This window comes from Stomoxys calcitrans, chromosome 2, assembly GCF_963082655.1.
Source record: "Stomoxys calcitrans chromosome 2, idStoCalc2.1, whole genome shotgun sequence".
Taxonomy (NCBI): Eukaryota; Metazoa; Arthropoda; class Insecta; order Diptera; family Muscidae; genus Stomoxys; species Stomoxys calcitrans.
The window spans coordinates 203,324,266-203,340,745 of NC_081553.1; the positions used below are offsets into that span (position 1 = coordinate 203,324,266).

Here is a 16,480-nt window from a genome sequence, read left to right on the forward strand (position 1 = left end):
GAAATCTTAAAAAACATCTTACGTAAAATTTCAGCCAAATCGGATAAGAATTGCCCCCTCTAGTGCTATTTCAAAACATATCAAAACATGCGCCGATATGGCCCATTTACAATCTCAACCGACCTACACTAATAAGAGGTATTCGTGCAAAATTTCAAGCGGCCAGCTTTACTCCTTCGAATGATAGCGTGCTTTCGACAGATAGACGGACGGACAGACGGACGTACAGACGGACGGACATGGTTATATCGACTTAAAATGACATGGCGATCAAGAATATATATACTTTATGGGGTCTCAAAGGAATATTTCGAGGATTTACCAACAGAATGACGAAATTTGTATACCCCTATCCTATGGTGGAGGGTATAATAAATTGATCTCCCGATTTGTCATCTTTAGTCCCTATATTGGGCTGAAATTTTGCGCACCATGACTTCCAACAATCATGAAAATAATGGTCTAAATTGGTGTATAACCTGATATATTGTAACTCCCATATAAAGCGATCTTTCTATTTAAGATCTGAGCTTATAAATGCCGCAATTTTCCATTCATTTGGGGTGAAATTTTGTATTTGGAGTTCTGTTATGACTGCCAATAATCATCTAGGCTTACGAAATTAATTTTGTTCTTCAAATTATAAGACCTGGTGGTCTTATAAAGAACTGGTGATCTTATAAAGATTTAGTGGTCTTATAAAGACCTGGTGGTTTTTTATGAAGATCTGGTGGTTTAATAAAGTTCTGATGGTCTTCTAAAGACCTGATGGTCTTATAAAGACCTGGTGGTCTTATAAAGATTTGGAGGTCTTATAAAAATCTAGTGGTCTTATAAAGATCTGGTGGTATTATAAAGACCTGGTGGTCTTCTTAAGACCTGATGATCTTGTTAAGACTTGGCGGTCTTCTAAAGATTTGGTGGTCTTCTAAAGACCTGATGGTCTTTTAAGGACCTGGTGGTCTTCTAAAGATCTGATGGTCGCCTAAAGACTTTGTGGTCTTATAATGATCTGGTTGTTTTCTAAAAATCAGGTGGTCTTCTAAAGATCTTTTGGTCTTCTAAGGACCTGGTGGTCTTATAAAGACCTGGTGGTCTAATAAAGACCTGGTCTTGTACAGACTTTATGGTCTTATACTTATTCTATTTTATACAACTGAAGAAAATTGCATGAATTAAATAATCTTCGCCCTAACAGGCAAAAAAAAACTTGAAAATGAAAAAATTCGGCAGGATTCAAACTTTGGCACACGGAGCAACAGCGAGAGCTACTGTCGTTGTCTAGCATTCGAAGCCATCAATACAACTTCCAACAGATGCACAAAATCATGTGCATACCATGAGAGTTGTGTAATTGTGTAGACAAATCTGTCATAAAACAAAAACACATGCATTGGGAAAAGTACAGCTTATAGACAGGGTTGACGAGCGTGATTAATGTGTTATTTATACCATAGAGGCATTTTCGCAATAAATTCGGTATACCTACCACATACGGCCCTTAAAGTCTTCACACCTTATATGGCCGATGAGTAATTCTAACCGAATTACAAAACCCCTCCCATAGTGGTTGTGTGTTTTGATCTCCGGCTTTCCTTTCCTATTTGCCAAAAGAAAATCTCCGATCATTGAGCTCATCTCGAAAGAGAAACAAACAAAAAAGGCAATTAATTTATAATTAATTTTACCTTAGTAAAGTAAGTAATTCGAGTCCTGGAAGAGAATATCAAACGTTTTTAGGGTATTCTATATTCCTAAGATTTCACTTCGGTATACCGTTGATAATAAAAAGAAGGTTAATTATCATAGGAAAATACATGGGCACATTTGAAAGTATGATCTCGCAGTTTTTTTCTGAATTATTTCACAAATATATATGGATTTTTATCAAATGATTTAATTAAAAGAAGGAAATATAAAACAAAATCATACATAACATAATCCAACGCACATAGCTTTAAAAAAATCTTAAAATCTCAGTTTATTTGAAGTTCTAACCAATTGGATAAAAATTAATTTTTGACTCTCAATTCATATATTTTCCTTTGCATTTATTTTTATATTGTATTAATTTCATTTATTTATTATTGTAAGATTTTCTTTTAGTTTAAATACTATTAAAACTTTATTTAGTTTAACTTAAACTTAGGTTAGAGTATGTTTTTGGTTTTTGTTTTTCTTTTTTTTATTTATTTATTTACTCATGTTATGGGTTTTCCTTTTTAATGTTTTTGTCATTGTTGTTGTTTTTTTATGTTATTCAGTTTAATTATAATTATTATTTCATACTAATGAAAATGTTTGATTTATTTAATCATCGGTTGTGTTGGCAGATATTTATTAGTTGTTTTGTTGGTTTTCGTTTCTCTCTTTTTCATCTTCTTTATTTTCGTGTTTTTTTTTCGGTTTTTAGTTGTAGTTGTAAATTATGTTCTATATATTTTTGTTGTTGTTTATTTTTTCGGATTTCTTTTTTGATGTTTCACATTTAGTTTATGTAGTTAGCGGTGCTGTCTCCTATCTGAGCATGTCATGTCCTATGACCACCAATCATAATTACACTGAATATTAATACCAGACTACATGCTGAGTAGGTTTTTGTGGTAACGGGTGCTGATGAAGTGACTGCTGATGCCGAGGATTCACCTGAAAAATACAACGACAAAAACACAAACACATCATTGGTATATTCGTACATATCGTTATATGAAGGAGCTACATTGTTATTGGGCATTTGAACTTTAAACATCAAATAGACTGAAAAAATTTTATTATTTACAGATTGGATTATGATAACCACAGATAGACAACAAACATTGTAGTTATTGTTAAAAACAATTACGCTATTATTCCACTTATAGAATGATTGTTAAACAAGTAAAAAGGCGTTAAGTTCGGCCGGACGGAACTCTGGATATCCACCACCTCGGGTATATATGTAAACCACCTTTCGTCAAAATCCGGTGAAAATGCATACCGTATGCCCTATAGCAGATATATCGAAATATGTTCCGATTTGGACCAAATTCGACAAATTGAGTGGTCTAATAAGCACAATTCATTGTTAAACTCTGTATAACAAAATGTTGGTCTTTTTGGTAGCCATATTCAAATATAGACCAATTTGGATCATATACGACACGGATCTCGAAAAGCCTAACCTAAGTCACTGAGTTAAATTTCAGGGAAATCGGATTATAAATGTGACTTTTATGGGGCCAAAACTTTAAATCGAGAGATCGGTCTATATGACAGCTGTTTCCAAATCTGAACCAAGCTGGGCCAAATTAAAAAAGGATGTCGAAGAGCCTAATAGAAATCGGTCTATATGGCAGCTATATCCAAATCTGGACCGATCTGAGCCAAACTGAAGAAGGATGCCGGTAGGCCTAACACAACACACTGCCCCAAATTTCGGCGAAATCAGCGCCTTTTATGGCCCCAAAAATTTAAATCGAGATATCGGTCTATATGGCAACTATATCCAAATCAAATCTGATCTGGGCCAAGTTGCAGAAAAATGTCGAAGAACCTAACACAACTCACTGTCCCAAATTTCGGCGACAACGGACAAAAAATGCGCCTTTTATGGACCCAAAACCTAAAATCGAGAGATCGGTCTATATGGCAGCTATATCCAAATCTGAACCGATCTGGGCCAGATTGGAGAATGATATCGAAGGGCCTAACACAACTCCCTGTCCCATATTTCGGCGACAACGGACAAAAAATGCGCCTTTTATGATACCAAAACCTTAAATCGAGAGATCGGTCTATATGGCAGCTATATTCAAATCTGGACCGATCTGGGCCAAATTGAAGAAGGATGGCGAAGGGCCCAACACAACTCACTGTCCCACATTTCGGCGACTGGAGGAAAAAAATACGCCTTTTGTGGACCCAAAACCTAAAATCGAGGGATCGGTCTACATGGCAGCTATATCCAAATCTGATCCGATCTGGGCCAAGTTGCAGAAAAATGTCGAAGAACCTAACACAACTCACTGTCCCAAATTTCGGCGAAATCGGCGCCTTTTATGGCCCCAAAAATTTAGATCGAGGGATTGGTCTATATGGCAGCTATATCTAAATCTGTACCGATCTGAGCCAAACTGAAGAAGGATGCCGACAGGCCTAACACAACTCACTGTCCCAAACTTCGGCGAAATCGGCGCCTTCTATGGCCCCAAAAATTTAAATCGAGATATCGGTCTATATGGCAGCTATATCCAAATCTGGACCGATCTAGGCCAAATAGAAGAAGGAAGTCAAAGGGCCTAAAGCAACTCACTGTGCCAAATTTCAGCGAAATCGGGTAATAAATGTGGCTTTTATGGGCCTAAGACACTATATTGGCGGATCGGTCTATATGGCAGCTATATCCAAATCTGGACCGATCAGAACCAAATTGAAGAAGGATGTCAAAGGGCTTAACACAACTCACTGTCCCAAGATTCATCAAATTGGAATGATAAATGTATCTTTTATGGGCCTAAGACCCCAAATCGGCTGATCACTCTATATGGCAGCTATATCCAAATCTGGACTGATCTAATCCAAATTGAAGAAGGATGTCAAAGGGCCTTACACAACTCACTGTCACAAGATTCATCTAAATCGGATAATAAATGTGGCTTTTATGGGCCTAAGACCCTAATACGGCGGATCGGTTTATATGGGGGCTATATCAAGATATAGTTTTTTTTCACATAGTGATCTGTTTAAAATTCTAACAAACGTGCCAAGTTCGGTCCAAGTCGGTCTATAACCTGATATTGCAAATTGCTAATTTTGCCCTTGAACATTCCACTAAGAAACAGGGGCAAACTTCTCATATATCAATGAGTGCAGTCCGATTCAAGTTAATGCTCTTCAGGAGCCTCCTTTTTATAGCCGAGTGAGAACGACGTGACGCAGTGCGACACCTCCTTGCAGAGAAGTTTTACATGGCATAGTACCTCACAAATGTCGCCAGCATTAGGAGGGAAAAACCACAGCTGAAAATTTTTTTGTGATGGTCTCGCCAGTATTCGAACCCAGGCGTTCAGCGTCATAGGCGGACATGCTTAAACATCAATCGGACTGCACTCATAGATATGTCAAAAGTTAGCCCCTGTTCCTTAGTAGAATGTTCATGGGCAAAATTTGCAATTTTTTGGCACCACTACTGTGGTACAGGGTATTATAACTTAGTGAATTAGTTTGTAACACCCAAAAGGGTGAGAGATAGACCCATTGATAAGTCTACCAATCGACTCAGAATCACTTTCTGATTCGATTTAGCTATGTCCGTCTATCTGTCTGTCTGTCCCTCCGTCTGTCCGTTCGTCTGTCCATGTTAATTTGTGTACAAAGTACAGGTGGCAGTTTTCATCCGATCATCATAAAATTTGGTACAGTTATGTTTTTCGGTCTAAAGACGAAGCCTATTGAAATTGGAAAAAATAGGGCCAGAATTAGATATAGCTCCCATATACATGTTTGTCAGATTTTGGATAATTTGCTATAATGTTGCCATATTTCAACCGTAGTTTTTACAGTTTGAACATATTTGCTCTCCGAGGTCCATCAAAATTGGTTCAGAATTGGATATAGGTCCCACATTGTATTTATAGGGTAGGTGTAGGGTACTATACAGTCGGCACCGCCCAACTTTTGCCCTTCCTTACTGGTCTTGTACTTGTTTTTCAACGAAATTTGTCTACATACTTTTTCACTTTCTATCTTGTTATGAAAAGTGTGTTGGCAAATCGTTAAATTGCCTAAATCATGTTGAGAATTTGTGGTTGGGTAGCGGAGTTGTGAAGCAAGCTGTTTGTGGGGCAATGTGCTCCACTTAATTGAAATTTATGGTGGCTAATAATAACGCTAGAAATTATATGTATTTCATAAATTTCATTTTATTGGTTTGAGGTGACTGTGGTTTGTGTATATCTGTGTGTGCGTTTAATGGCGGTGTTTCAGTAGGTGACTAAACTGTGCAAAGGATTAGCCAAAATAAATCAGCATTTAAGAGTTGAACCTTTCTGCGAAAGTGTGGTTAAAATGGCATCTATATATTCCAAAAATAGTCATAAAATTTGGTTTTAAATCAGGATTAGCTAAATGTTTAAAATATTTAAAAAAAAACCTTCAATACATTAATGCTAAATTAAGTTTTTTCTCTATTTTCCCTCCATTAGAAGATAGAGGAAGTTTTTATCCTTACTTTTTTCTTACTAAATGTTATTTCCTGTATAAAATGGGTAATGAATCCAGAAAAAGTTCCTGAATAAAAGTTTAAAGTAAAAGCAATCGTAGAGAAGAAGAAACTAAAGGGTGATTTTTGAAGAGTTTTGGGAAAGTTTTTCGAAAACACGAAATAAGTAAAAAGGCACTAAGTTCGGCCGTCCGAACATTGGATACCCACCACCTCGAGTATATATGTAAACCACCTTTTGTCACAATCCGGTGAGTGTTGGATAACTTATGCACCCAAATTCGGCACGGACATTGGTTGGTCTAATAAATATAAGTCACTGTTCAATTTTGAAGAACCAAATATTGTTTTTTGGCAGCTACATCCAAATATAAATCGATCTGAGCCATAAAGCAGACTAATGTCGAAAAGCCTAACATAAGTCACTGCGTCAAATTTCAACGAAATAGTATGTAAATGCGCTTTTTATAGGGCCAAGATTTTAAATCGAGAGTTCTTTCTACATGGAATCTATAGCCAACCGAACCGATGTGGATTAAATGAAACAAGGATGTAATAATCATCCTATTTTAATATAACTCCACTACTATATACGTAGTTATATCTTAATGGGGGCTGGACTCGACCATATTTTATTCAGGTCCCGAGAACTCATATACAAGTGACATTTTCAGTCAATAAAACAGCTTTTTATGGGACTAAGACCCTAAATTGGAAGATCGGTCTGTATGACAGCTATATCTATAGAGTCTGATATGACCAATATTTGGGGCGGGTGTTGGAAGGCTTTCACTATTTCAAATTTCAGCGAAATCGTATAAAAAACAAAGCTTTTATGGGCTTCAGACCCTTTATCGACAGATCGCTCTATATGGCAGCTATATCTAAATAAAGTTCGATCTGAACCATATTCAGATTGGATGTCGATAGGCTTTAAAAAATTCACTTGTTCAAATATCAGCGAAATCGGGTAATAAATAAAGCTATTATGGTCTTCAGATCCTTTCTCGGGAGATCGGTCTATTGGGCAGCTATATCCAAATGTAGTCCGATTTAAACCATATTTGGATCAGATGTTGGGTGACCTAAAACTACTCACTGTCCCAAGTTGCAGCGACATCGGACAATAAATGCGCCAAAACATAAAACCTAGAGATCGGTCTATATGGCAGCTATATCCAAATCTGGACCTATCTGTGCCATAATGCATAAGTATATCAAGGGGCTTAACGTAACTCACTGTCCCAAATTTTGGCGATATCGGACTATAAATGCGCCTTTTGTGGACCTATGAACCTAAACCATGGGGATCGGTCTATTAGGCAGCTATATCCAAATCAGGACCGATCTGAGCCATATTGACGAAGGATGTCGAAGGGCCTAATACAAATCTTTGTGCCAAATTTCAGCGAAATCGAATAATAAATGCGGCTTTTATGGGCCTTAGACACTAAATCGGAGGATCGGTCTATATGGCAGATATATAAAAATCTGAACCAATCTGAGCCAAATTGACGGTAGACGCCGAAAGGCCTAAGACAACTTAATGTCCCACATTTCAGCAAAATCGGATAATAAATGTGGCTTTTATGGGCCTTAGACCCTTAATCGGAGGATCGGTCTGTATGGCAGCTATATCCAAATCTGGACCGATTTGAGCAAAATTGACGAAGGATGTCGAAGAGCCTAACACAATTCTTTGTCTCAAATTTCAGCGAAATCGGATAATAAATGTGGCTTTTATGGGCCTAAAACCCTAAATAGGAGGATCGGTCTCTATGGCAGCTATATCCAAATCTGAACCGATCTGATCCAAATTGATGAAGGATATCGAAGGGCTTAACACTATCTCACTATCACTATCAATATCGCAATTTTTGAAGGCTGTAGAGTGATTACAATAGACGGAAGGTCTGACGGACAGATACACGGTCATCATTAAATTGTCCTAGTAGTTTACGACGATCCGAAATATATATACTTTGTAAGGTCGGAAATTGATATTTCGATGTGTTGTATTGTATATAAAATGACTAAATTAATATACCCCCTATCCTATGTTGGTGGGTATAAAAAACACATTAAATTCTAGCATGAAACAATAAAAAGGGTCCCCTCTTTTACTGCCGAGTCTGAATGGCAGCTATATCCAACACCACTTATTACAGAAGTTTATGCGACACCACTTATTACAGAGGTTCACACGGCTGATTACCATGCAAATGTAGCCAGTACTAGAAGGGGATATCTAGCGAAGATAATATTTGTTGATGTACTAGCCGGGATTTAAACCCAGGCCTTTAGCGTCAAAGGCGGACATGATTAGCTCTGTACTACGGTGGCGCTCAAAAATTTCCTTCCATAAGGTGGATAAGTTTTTTTGGTCCAAATCGGACCATTTTAAAATGTAGCGCCATATGGAACGATCTCTCGTTTTAGAGTCTTGAGACGGTAACAGGAGCATATGTTACTCGATTTCTCTTAAACCTTCGAAGGAATATAGCCCAGATTGGACTAAGTTTTGATTAACTGCCTCATATACCCTTGATTTAGGGTAATGAATACCCTACTGAAGCAGGAGAAAAGCTAGTTGATTGTTAAGATTGTCTTAGAATAACTGTTTTATATAAACAACTAGCTGAAGCCGGCCCGCTCCGTTGCGCCTTCTTTTACTTTATATGGAACAAAATTATCCTTTGAATATGAATTTTCGGCAATTAAAGAGCTTTTAGTGAATTGCCATGCTACGAAAATAGTATATCGCTTGACTAACAGTATAACAATATAACTTCCTTTATCTGAATACATATGATCTTAACTGGTCTACGAATTCACTCGGAGGGTTTAGGGCCATTCTTAAAAGACTTTATTTGAGCCTGATATTCTCATGGGGATTTTGGGAGTGGGAAGGCACCCACGGTGGTGGTTGGTGGGTTAAGGGTGTAGTGTGAAACCCAAAAACGTGGTACCGAAAGTGAGTATCAGTGCTCTACTCCCGAATACCATTCATTTGAGCCCTATATTGCAATGGTCGGATAATATATATGTCAGATTTAGGGGTGTTTTGGGGGATGTAATGTACAGGTAGTGTATCAAAATACATCAGGACAAGTCCCTTATATAGGCAACCATATTTGAAGGATAAACCATGCTAGGAAAAGGACGATAGGAGCCATTGATTGGGCTAGCAAGCAGTCGACTGGGGGGTTCGTGTCCTTTCCTTAACAAGTCCCAAGAATGTACGACATAATTAAAATTATTGTAGACTCCTAGTTTATTTATAAGCTCTAATCAATAAATGAAATGGACCGACTCATCAGGAACATAACCACAACAAAAACAAAGCCCCAAATTCCTGTGAAATTTACTAATTTATTATGCAAAAATATCCATCAAATTGCCCTAAATGGTTCTCTAGATGTTCTGAGAAACCCTCGCATCATTACCCACCCTACCGATGGTTCTACTAGCGAATATTTTTATATAGAACCCCATAATTAATGCTATTTATCTGAAATTTTAACTCATCTCTCCACTATAACCCTTCGGAAAAGAAACACTCATAAATTTTCTATTTCAATGACATATTCAATAATTAGCTTATTTTATTAAATATAGAAAAAATTCATAGTATGTATAAATTGTACGGATATATATTCATAGAAATCAAAAAAAAAAAAAAAAATATTTAATAACTACCGCTTTTTGCATAAATGACTTCATTTCTGTTAGTTTATAATAAGTGAAAAAAAAACATAGAAAAAAAAACATCTAAGGAATACTTTCTCTCATGATGGGCTTATTACTTTACTTTAAACGCAAAACTTAGATACAAAAACGTCCATAAGCTGGTTTTTGTAAAATCAGTTTCTCTAGGTACAATGGCATATACATATCATAAATATTAGAATTTACTACTCAGTGGCATTTAAAATTCCATCACTGGCAAAAAAAAAAAAAAACTATCATGAGAGTAATTTTATTACTGAATGAATCTGTTCTCATTGATAAATGGAATGTGGGTGTCAAAGCAAGAACCAATTACATATCTATGCATAGTAAGTTTTTTTTTTTTTTTTTTTTTTAATTTTTTTGGTTTTCTTACTATACCATTTGTTGTTTTTTTTTCTTTATTTCTTGTTTGTGATTCTTTTATGAATGGAAAGGTTTCATTGATTATTGCTTTGAACACATTTCAAATAGTTAGGGCAAAAACAATTCATTGAAATAAAACTGTACAACAACTACAAAAGCTTACATTATTGACTCACCAAGTTTATGTCCATCGACGGTTGAAGAGGGCCCTTTTCTTGATCGATGCTGTGGCGATATTAGGTGGACTAGAACTTTTTGCCTTAACTCATGCTTTTGCAAATAGTGTAGCTTAGGGTACTATACTTAATTCTAATTTAGCCTAATAAAAGTAAAATTTAATTATTAGCAAATTATTTTAAAAAAATGTTGGTATTTTATGAAAACAAAATTTAAGGTTTTTATATGACGAAAAAATATAAGAAAATACTTTTCTGTGATAAGTTATATTAAGTTACCCAGTCCCATCATAGAGTAACTTTGAAAAACCCAAATACGTGAAATTTTACACAGGCTGCATGTCTTAACTGGTGTCTAAACAAATACCATGGTCGGGTGTGGGCCTCTGTCACAAGTGTTGCCTTCTCTCAGAACCAAAATTTGAAGAGGTGCGTGGTCCGCCTCTGGGATTGCATGTGTGGCATGGAATGGACTCTTGCGCTGAGAGTAACTAAGTCAAGACAAGCAATTTGCAAACTAGATCACATTGGCTGGAGGCTCTTGGGTGGATGTTATGAAGTGATCACATGCACTTTGTGGTACTTTGTCAGACAATGATAATGGGCTGCTGAACGGGCTTGGTATCCCGTTTCGATTTGCGTAGCTATGGCTTGTCTTAAAGTTGCTATCTTGGCGTGGAGTTGCCTCAAGTCCCTCGTGATTCGATTGGCTGGTATGGAATCCACTTTTGTGTGGTTCCAAATCAAACCAGTCCAAAATATTCGGATTCACTTAATAATTTAATGTGACCATTTAAATAATTGTTGACGAAAAAAGTAATTTCTTAATAAAACAATTTATATGGCGGGGAGATCTTTTCCCATTAATCAAATCAGACTATCACTTTAACTTATGATTCACGCACTTAAAACTTCAATGTGATTCGTTTGGTAGATCAACAGAAAAAAAGGTTATAGGATTATCAAAACGTGGAGGAAAGTTCTTTAGCGTGCTTGGTATCAGTTTGGCATGATGTTCAGTCACTCATATGATCTATCTCTTCCAGTTCGATCAATTGTCATTTAATACCGTTTGACTAAGAAGGTACTGTATAAACATAAACATTGATCTAACTCTATCAGTCGTACAAACCCATGAGGAAAAGGTGTAGTCTTAATAAAAATATACAACAACGAAAGGAGTCGAAAAATTAATTATTCGCGAACAGCAAAAAAAAATTTTAAATTAAGTATGAATGAATATTTGTAAAACCTAAACAATGCCATAAGATTTCCTTTGTTTAAGTAATTTTAGAAAATTTATAAGAAGGAAAAAATCATTAAGAAGGAGAAAATTGAAAATATAGGAGAAAATTTAAAAACTCACAAATCGACCATTACAAAACCGGACAATTCTTTCCCAATGGTGACAGGAATTGGCAGGAAAAAGGGAGATCTATAGTCAAGGTCTAATGTCTTTAGCGTGATATGTCCCGTCAAGCCTTCCCTGCAGGTTTTCGAGGACGTAGTAATGATTCCCAGTCTTCTCGCGGACCCTGGCTTTGATAAACATCGGTGACAGTTTTGCGTTAAAGTTCTTCTCCGCCGAACTTTGAGCAAAGTTTCGCCTATACACTTCCTGACCCACCTGGAATGTCCGTGGTTTCGATCTAAGATCATACTGGCGTTTATTCCTTTCATGAGACTCTCTTATCTTCTGACGCAAATCCTGTCGACAAAGCTGCATGCGGTCGTCCTTTGAAAGTGGAAACGAGGGCTCGTCCAAAAGGGTCAAATTCTGTAATAATGGGTACGAAGAGGCATGAGTTATCATATCCATTCCAAAGACAGCATGATAAGGAGAGCTACCTATGGACTCATGAAACGAGTTTCTAAGAGAACAACTAATCGCACTTATTGTCTCGTCCCAACAACGGTGGTCCTTATTCAAATATGCTCTGATGCCTGCAATAAGGGAGCGATTAACGCGCTCAGAGGCATTACTCTGAGGGGAATATAAAGCCGTGTAAACATGTTTCACCCCGTAAGAAGTCAAAAACGCATTGAAATCGTTAGCTCGAAATTGGGTACCGTTGTCGCTAACAACAGTCTCTGGCACACCGTAAATATGGAAAACGTTACTTTCAAGAAACTTAATGATATTCTTCGAAGTGAAAGATCTCAATTGGCATAACCAATGAAATTTGGTGAGATGATCTAGAACTATCAGCAAACCGAGGTTACCGGATCTGCTGCGGGGGTATGGACCTAAGAGATCGACGTAAAGTCGCTGGAACGGGCGTATAGTCACTGTTGGGTTACCCATTGGAGGTCTCATCGTAAAATTGGGTGCCTTGGTCGTCCTGCAGGTCTCGCAATTCCGAACGTAGTTACGGACGTCCTTCACCATTCCTGGCCAAAAGAAATTCCTTCGGAGAAGCTCGAGGGTTTTCGCCATTCCGCCGTGTGCTCTCACAGGACAATCGTGAGCCCTGGATATAACCTGTGTCCTTAACTTGTACGGAATCCACAACTTCCAACACTGAGTCTCCTGGGCTTCCTCTCCAGAGTAATGATCAACACGAATGTATACATATCCATCGGCTATCTTTATATCAGGGTATTTCGCCTGATTTGTCGTCACCTTCATCTTCAAATCCTCATAATCGGAATCAGAAAAGTGTGAGGAGTTCAAATCCACCTCCGGTTCTGACATCTCCATCGCGGCCACACCGGGCAAAGGTATTCTGGACAAAGCGTCTGGTACGGCATTGTCCTTGCCCTTTCGATGGCTAATCTTGAATTGATATGCCTGGAGTTTGAACACCCATCTAGCTAGTCTGCCACTGAGATCGGGCTGCCTCAGAAGCCACACTAAGCTAGAATGGTCTGTTATTACCTCAAACTCCTGCATCTCAAGATAGCATCGGAACTTCTTGATAGCCTCGATTACAGCAAGACATTCACGCTCTGTGACGCTGTAATTACGTTGGGCGGTGTTGAGCTTGCGGCTCATGTACGCAATGGGTCTCTCCAAACCTTCGTCATCCATTTGTACGAGAACCGCGCCAATACCGTAATCACTAGCATCACAATGCAAGTAGAATTTCTTGCTGAAATCGGGGTTAGCAAGAACAGGGGCAGTCGTAAGCAATACCTTAACTCGTGCGAAAGCAGAATCCGCCTCAGGGGTCCAACAAAACTTGGACTTAGTCGATAACACGTCAGATATGGGGGCAACCACACTCGAAAAATTGTCAATAAAGCGGCGGTACCATCCTGCTAAGCCCAGGAAACCGCGTACCTGCTTTATGTTCTTGGGGGTTGGCCAGTTCAATACCGAGTCAACCTTGTGAGGGTCGGTAGCAATACCTCCTCGACCAATAACAAAACCTAAATAGTTGACCTTCAATACACAAAATCTGCTCTTAGCAATATTGAGAGTCAAATTCGCCCTTTTGAATTGGGATGCCAGGCGCATCAAAACCTCAATGTGTGACGTAAAGTCCTCGGACACCACGACTAAATCGTCCAAATAACCAAAAGTACAGTGTCTCAGGTCGGGTGGAATCAATTGATCCATTAATCGACACATCGTTTGTGGGGCCGTGCAAAGACCAAACGGCATCACCACAAATTGGTAGAGGGGTCTACCGGGGATAGTGAAGGCGGTGTAAGCCTTTGAATCCTCGTCCAGGGCAATCTGCCAATACGCGTCCTTGAGGTCAAGCTTGGAGATAAGATTCGCCTTTGGAAGCCTGGCAAAGATACCGTCTATGTTTGGAAGCGGGTATGCATCCTTTCTGGTTACAGTATTTAGCTTACGCGCATCCAAACATAGGCGAACCTTCCCAGGTTTCAAGACCAGTCGCATTGGCGAACTCCAAGCTGACTGAGAGGGTTCGATAACACCTAACTCTATCATGCGATCGATCTCCTTATAAATAACCTTTTCGACGGCTGGCGACACCGGGTAAAATCGTTGCTTTATCGGTGTAGATTCGCCCACGTCGATATGGTGCTTTATAAGACTCGTCCGACCGAGGCCTTGTTTCTCAAAATCAGGAAACATTGAAATCACCAAATCAAGCTGTGAACGTTGGTCAGTCGTAAGCGGGTAAAACTCCTCCTCTGTCCTAGTTTCAGGCTCCTCAAGAGGCTCGTTGAACGTGTTCCCTAAACCAGCAGAAACATCGGACAGGCATTTCGTACCAGAACTTTCAAAAGCATCTATCGAGCTAATAATATTGGGGACTAAATCAAAGGCTCTCCAGAAGTCGACTCCAAGGATCAAACGGGCAGAAATAGTCGGGATTATAAATAATTTAATCTTTCTAACCTGACCTTTAAATCTCATTCCAACCTCTAACCAACCTAAAATCTGTTGTGGTTTTCCATCGGCTGTTTGAACAGTGGACTTACATTTGAAAAAATTACTATATTGGTGAAACGGATGGGTGGCTAAGTCAGCACCCACGCAGCTAATGTTGGCGCCTGTATCCAACAAACCGTACTCATTAAAATCCATAAAAGATACCTTCGCATAAAAACGTCTATCTGAAGCACTAGATACTATAGCCGAAACTAGTAATTTCTTCGCCATTCTCTTCATTCGGAAATACTTCCTACAACGGATGGTAGATCGTTTTGGTTTATGATTCGTGGAAATATCAACAAAAGGGGTATTAAATATCTCATTCCTTCTTTGCGTGTATAGCTTCCATCGTTCGTGATATGGAAGTCTTGGAAACAATAATCTCAAAGGTGTATCACAAGTTTTGGTTTCATTTTTGGAAATATTCGGTTCTTCAGAAATTGAAGGGATATCATTTAAAGTCTGGGAAATATCACTAGGAGATGAACATTTGGAATTTGTAGGGGGATTATTTGATTCTACTACGGGTGCTCCATTTGGAAGCTCGTCGACCGAAAATTTTTACTCTGCCTTGCCCTACGCTCGGCGCAATTTGTACATTTCGGCTTGTATGTATTCCTGGCACCGCAGCCGTAACAAAATACTTTTCGCTCGCTTAAACAATCGTCCCAATGATGACCTTTTTCATCACAATTCCAGCACTTAGAATCTGTAGAATTAGAATTAACAGCACACACTGCACCAAGCTCTACCTCTGAGGATTCTAAAGGGACATCATTTTCAACCGCAGATATCTCTGATATCTGTCTTCTAGGTGGATATAAGTTGGTTGAACGGTATGTCAAGGACTTCTTCACATAATCGTCACTTAAAAAGTTCTCCCTCATGTGAACTAACCTGCGTAAATGTGCCAAAGAATTTATGGGGACATATAATAACTCCTGTCTTATCTCAGGACGAAGGTTTCGAGTAAGAATCTCAACTAATTCCATTTCGGACATCTGAGAAGGAAGCCTATCATGAATCGAAGTCACTGCGTCATAAAAACAGTCGAAACTCTCTCCTGACTTTTGTTTTCGGTTCCTGATTTCCTCTCTTATATCAAATGACGTTTTAAAGTCCCGATACTGAAACCTAATAGAATCGCAAAATTCTTCCCATACAATTGGACTAGCATTTTTCCGATACCGCCAGTACCAATCGCGTGCCCTGCCTGACAAAAGAATGTTCAAATTACGACAAATTAAAGAAAAATCGCCACCAAAAGTATCCTCAGTGAGTGTCCTTACCCTATACAGGAACTCATCTACGGTCAATCCATCAGGAGACCCGTCAAACTTTAGGTGCCAATTTTGTATTATGGTCGTTATCTTATCCGGCTGAAGAGGCAAAGTGGACACAGAAAACCTATTCGGAGAGTTAGAATAATTAGATTGAGGGGGTGGTCGATTCTGAGAAGCATCATCCCGGTTAATATTACAATCAAGACCACTCTGACCCTGACGACTTGGCTGAAGACCAACCAAAGGTCTCGATTGAACGTCTGGCAAAATATGCAGGTTACCTAAAATCCTCAATATACTTCCTTCTATAATTCTGTGTATCTCTCTATTATCAATCGCACTTGGTGGTTGAGGAGTACGAACGGGATCCTGC

At 38.5% G+C, this 16,480-nt stretch overlaps 1 protein-coding gene across 4 annotated transcripts in view; it reads right to left on the bottom strand.

Moving 5' to 3' along the window:
- Positions 1-2,446: 2,446 nt before the first annotated feature.
- Positions 2,447-16,480, bottom strand: part of LOC106091405 (hemicentin-2) — an 844,000-nt gene continuing 829,966 nt past the window's right edge. For all 4 annotated transcript variants that reach the window (XM_059361549.1, XM_059361550.1, XM_059361548.1 and 1 more), the window contains one exon: positions 2,447-2,646. In XM_059361549.1, coding sequence (XP_059217532.1) covers positions 2,531-2,646 — 116 coding nt within the window. In that variant the 3' untranslated portion in view covers positions 2,447-2,530. The remainder of the gene's footprint in view (positions 2,647-16,480) is intronic.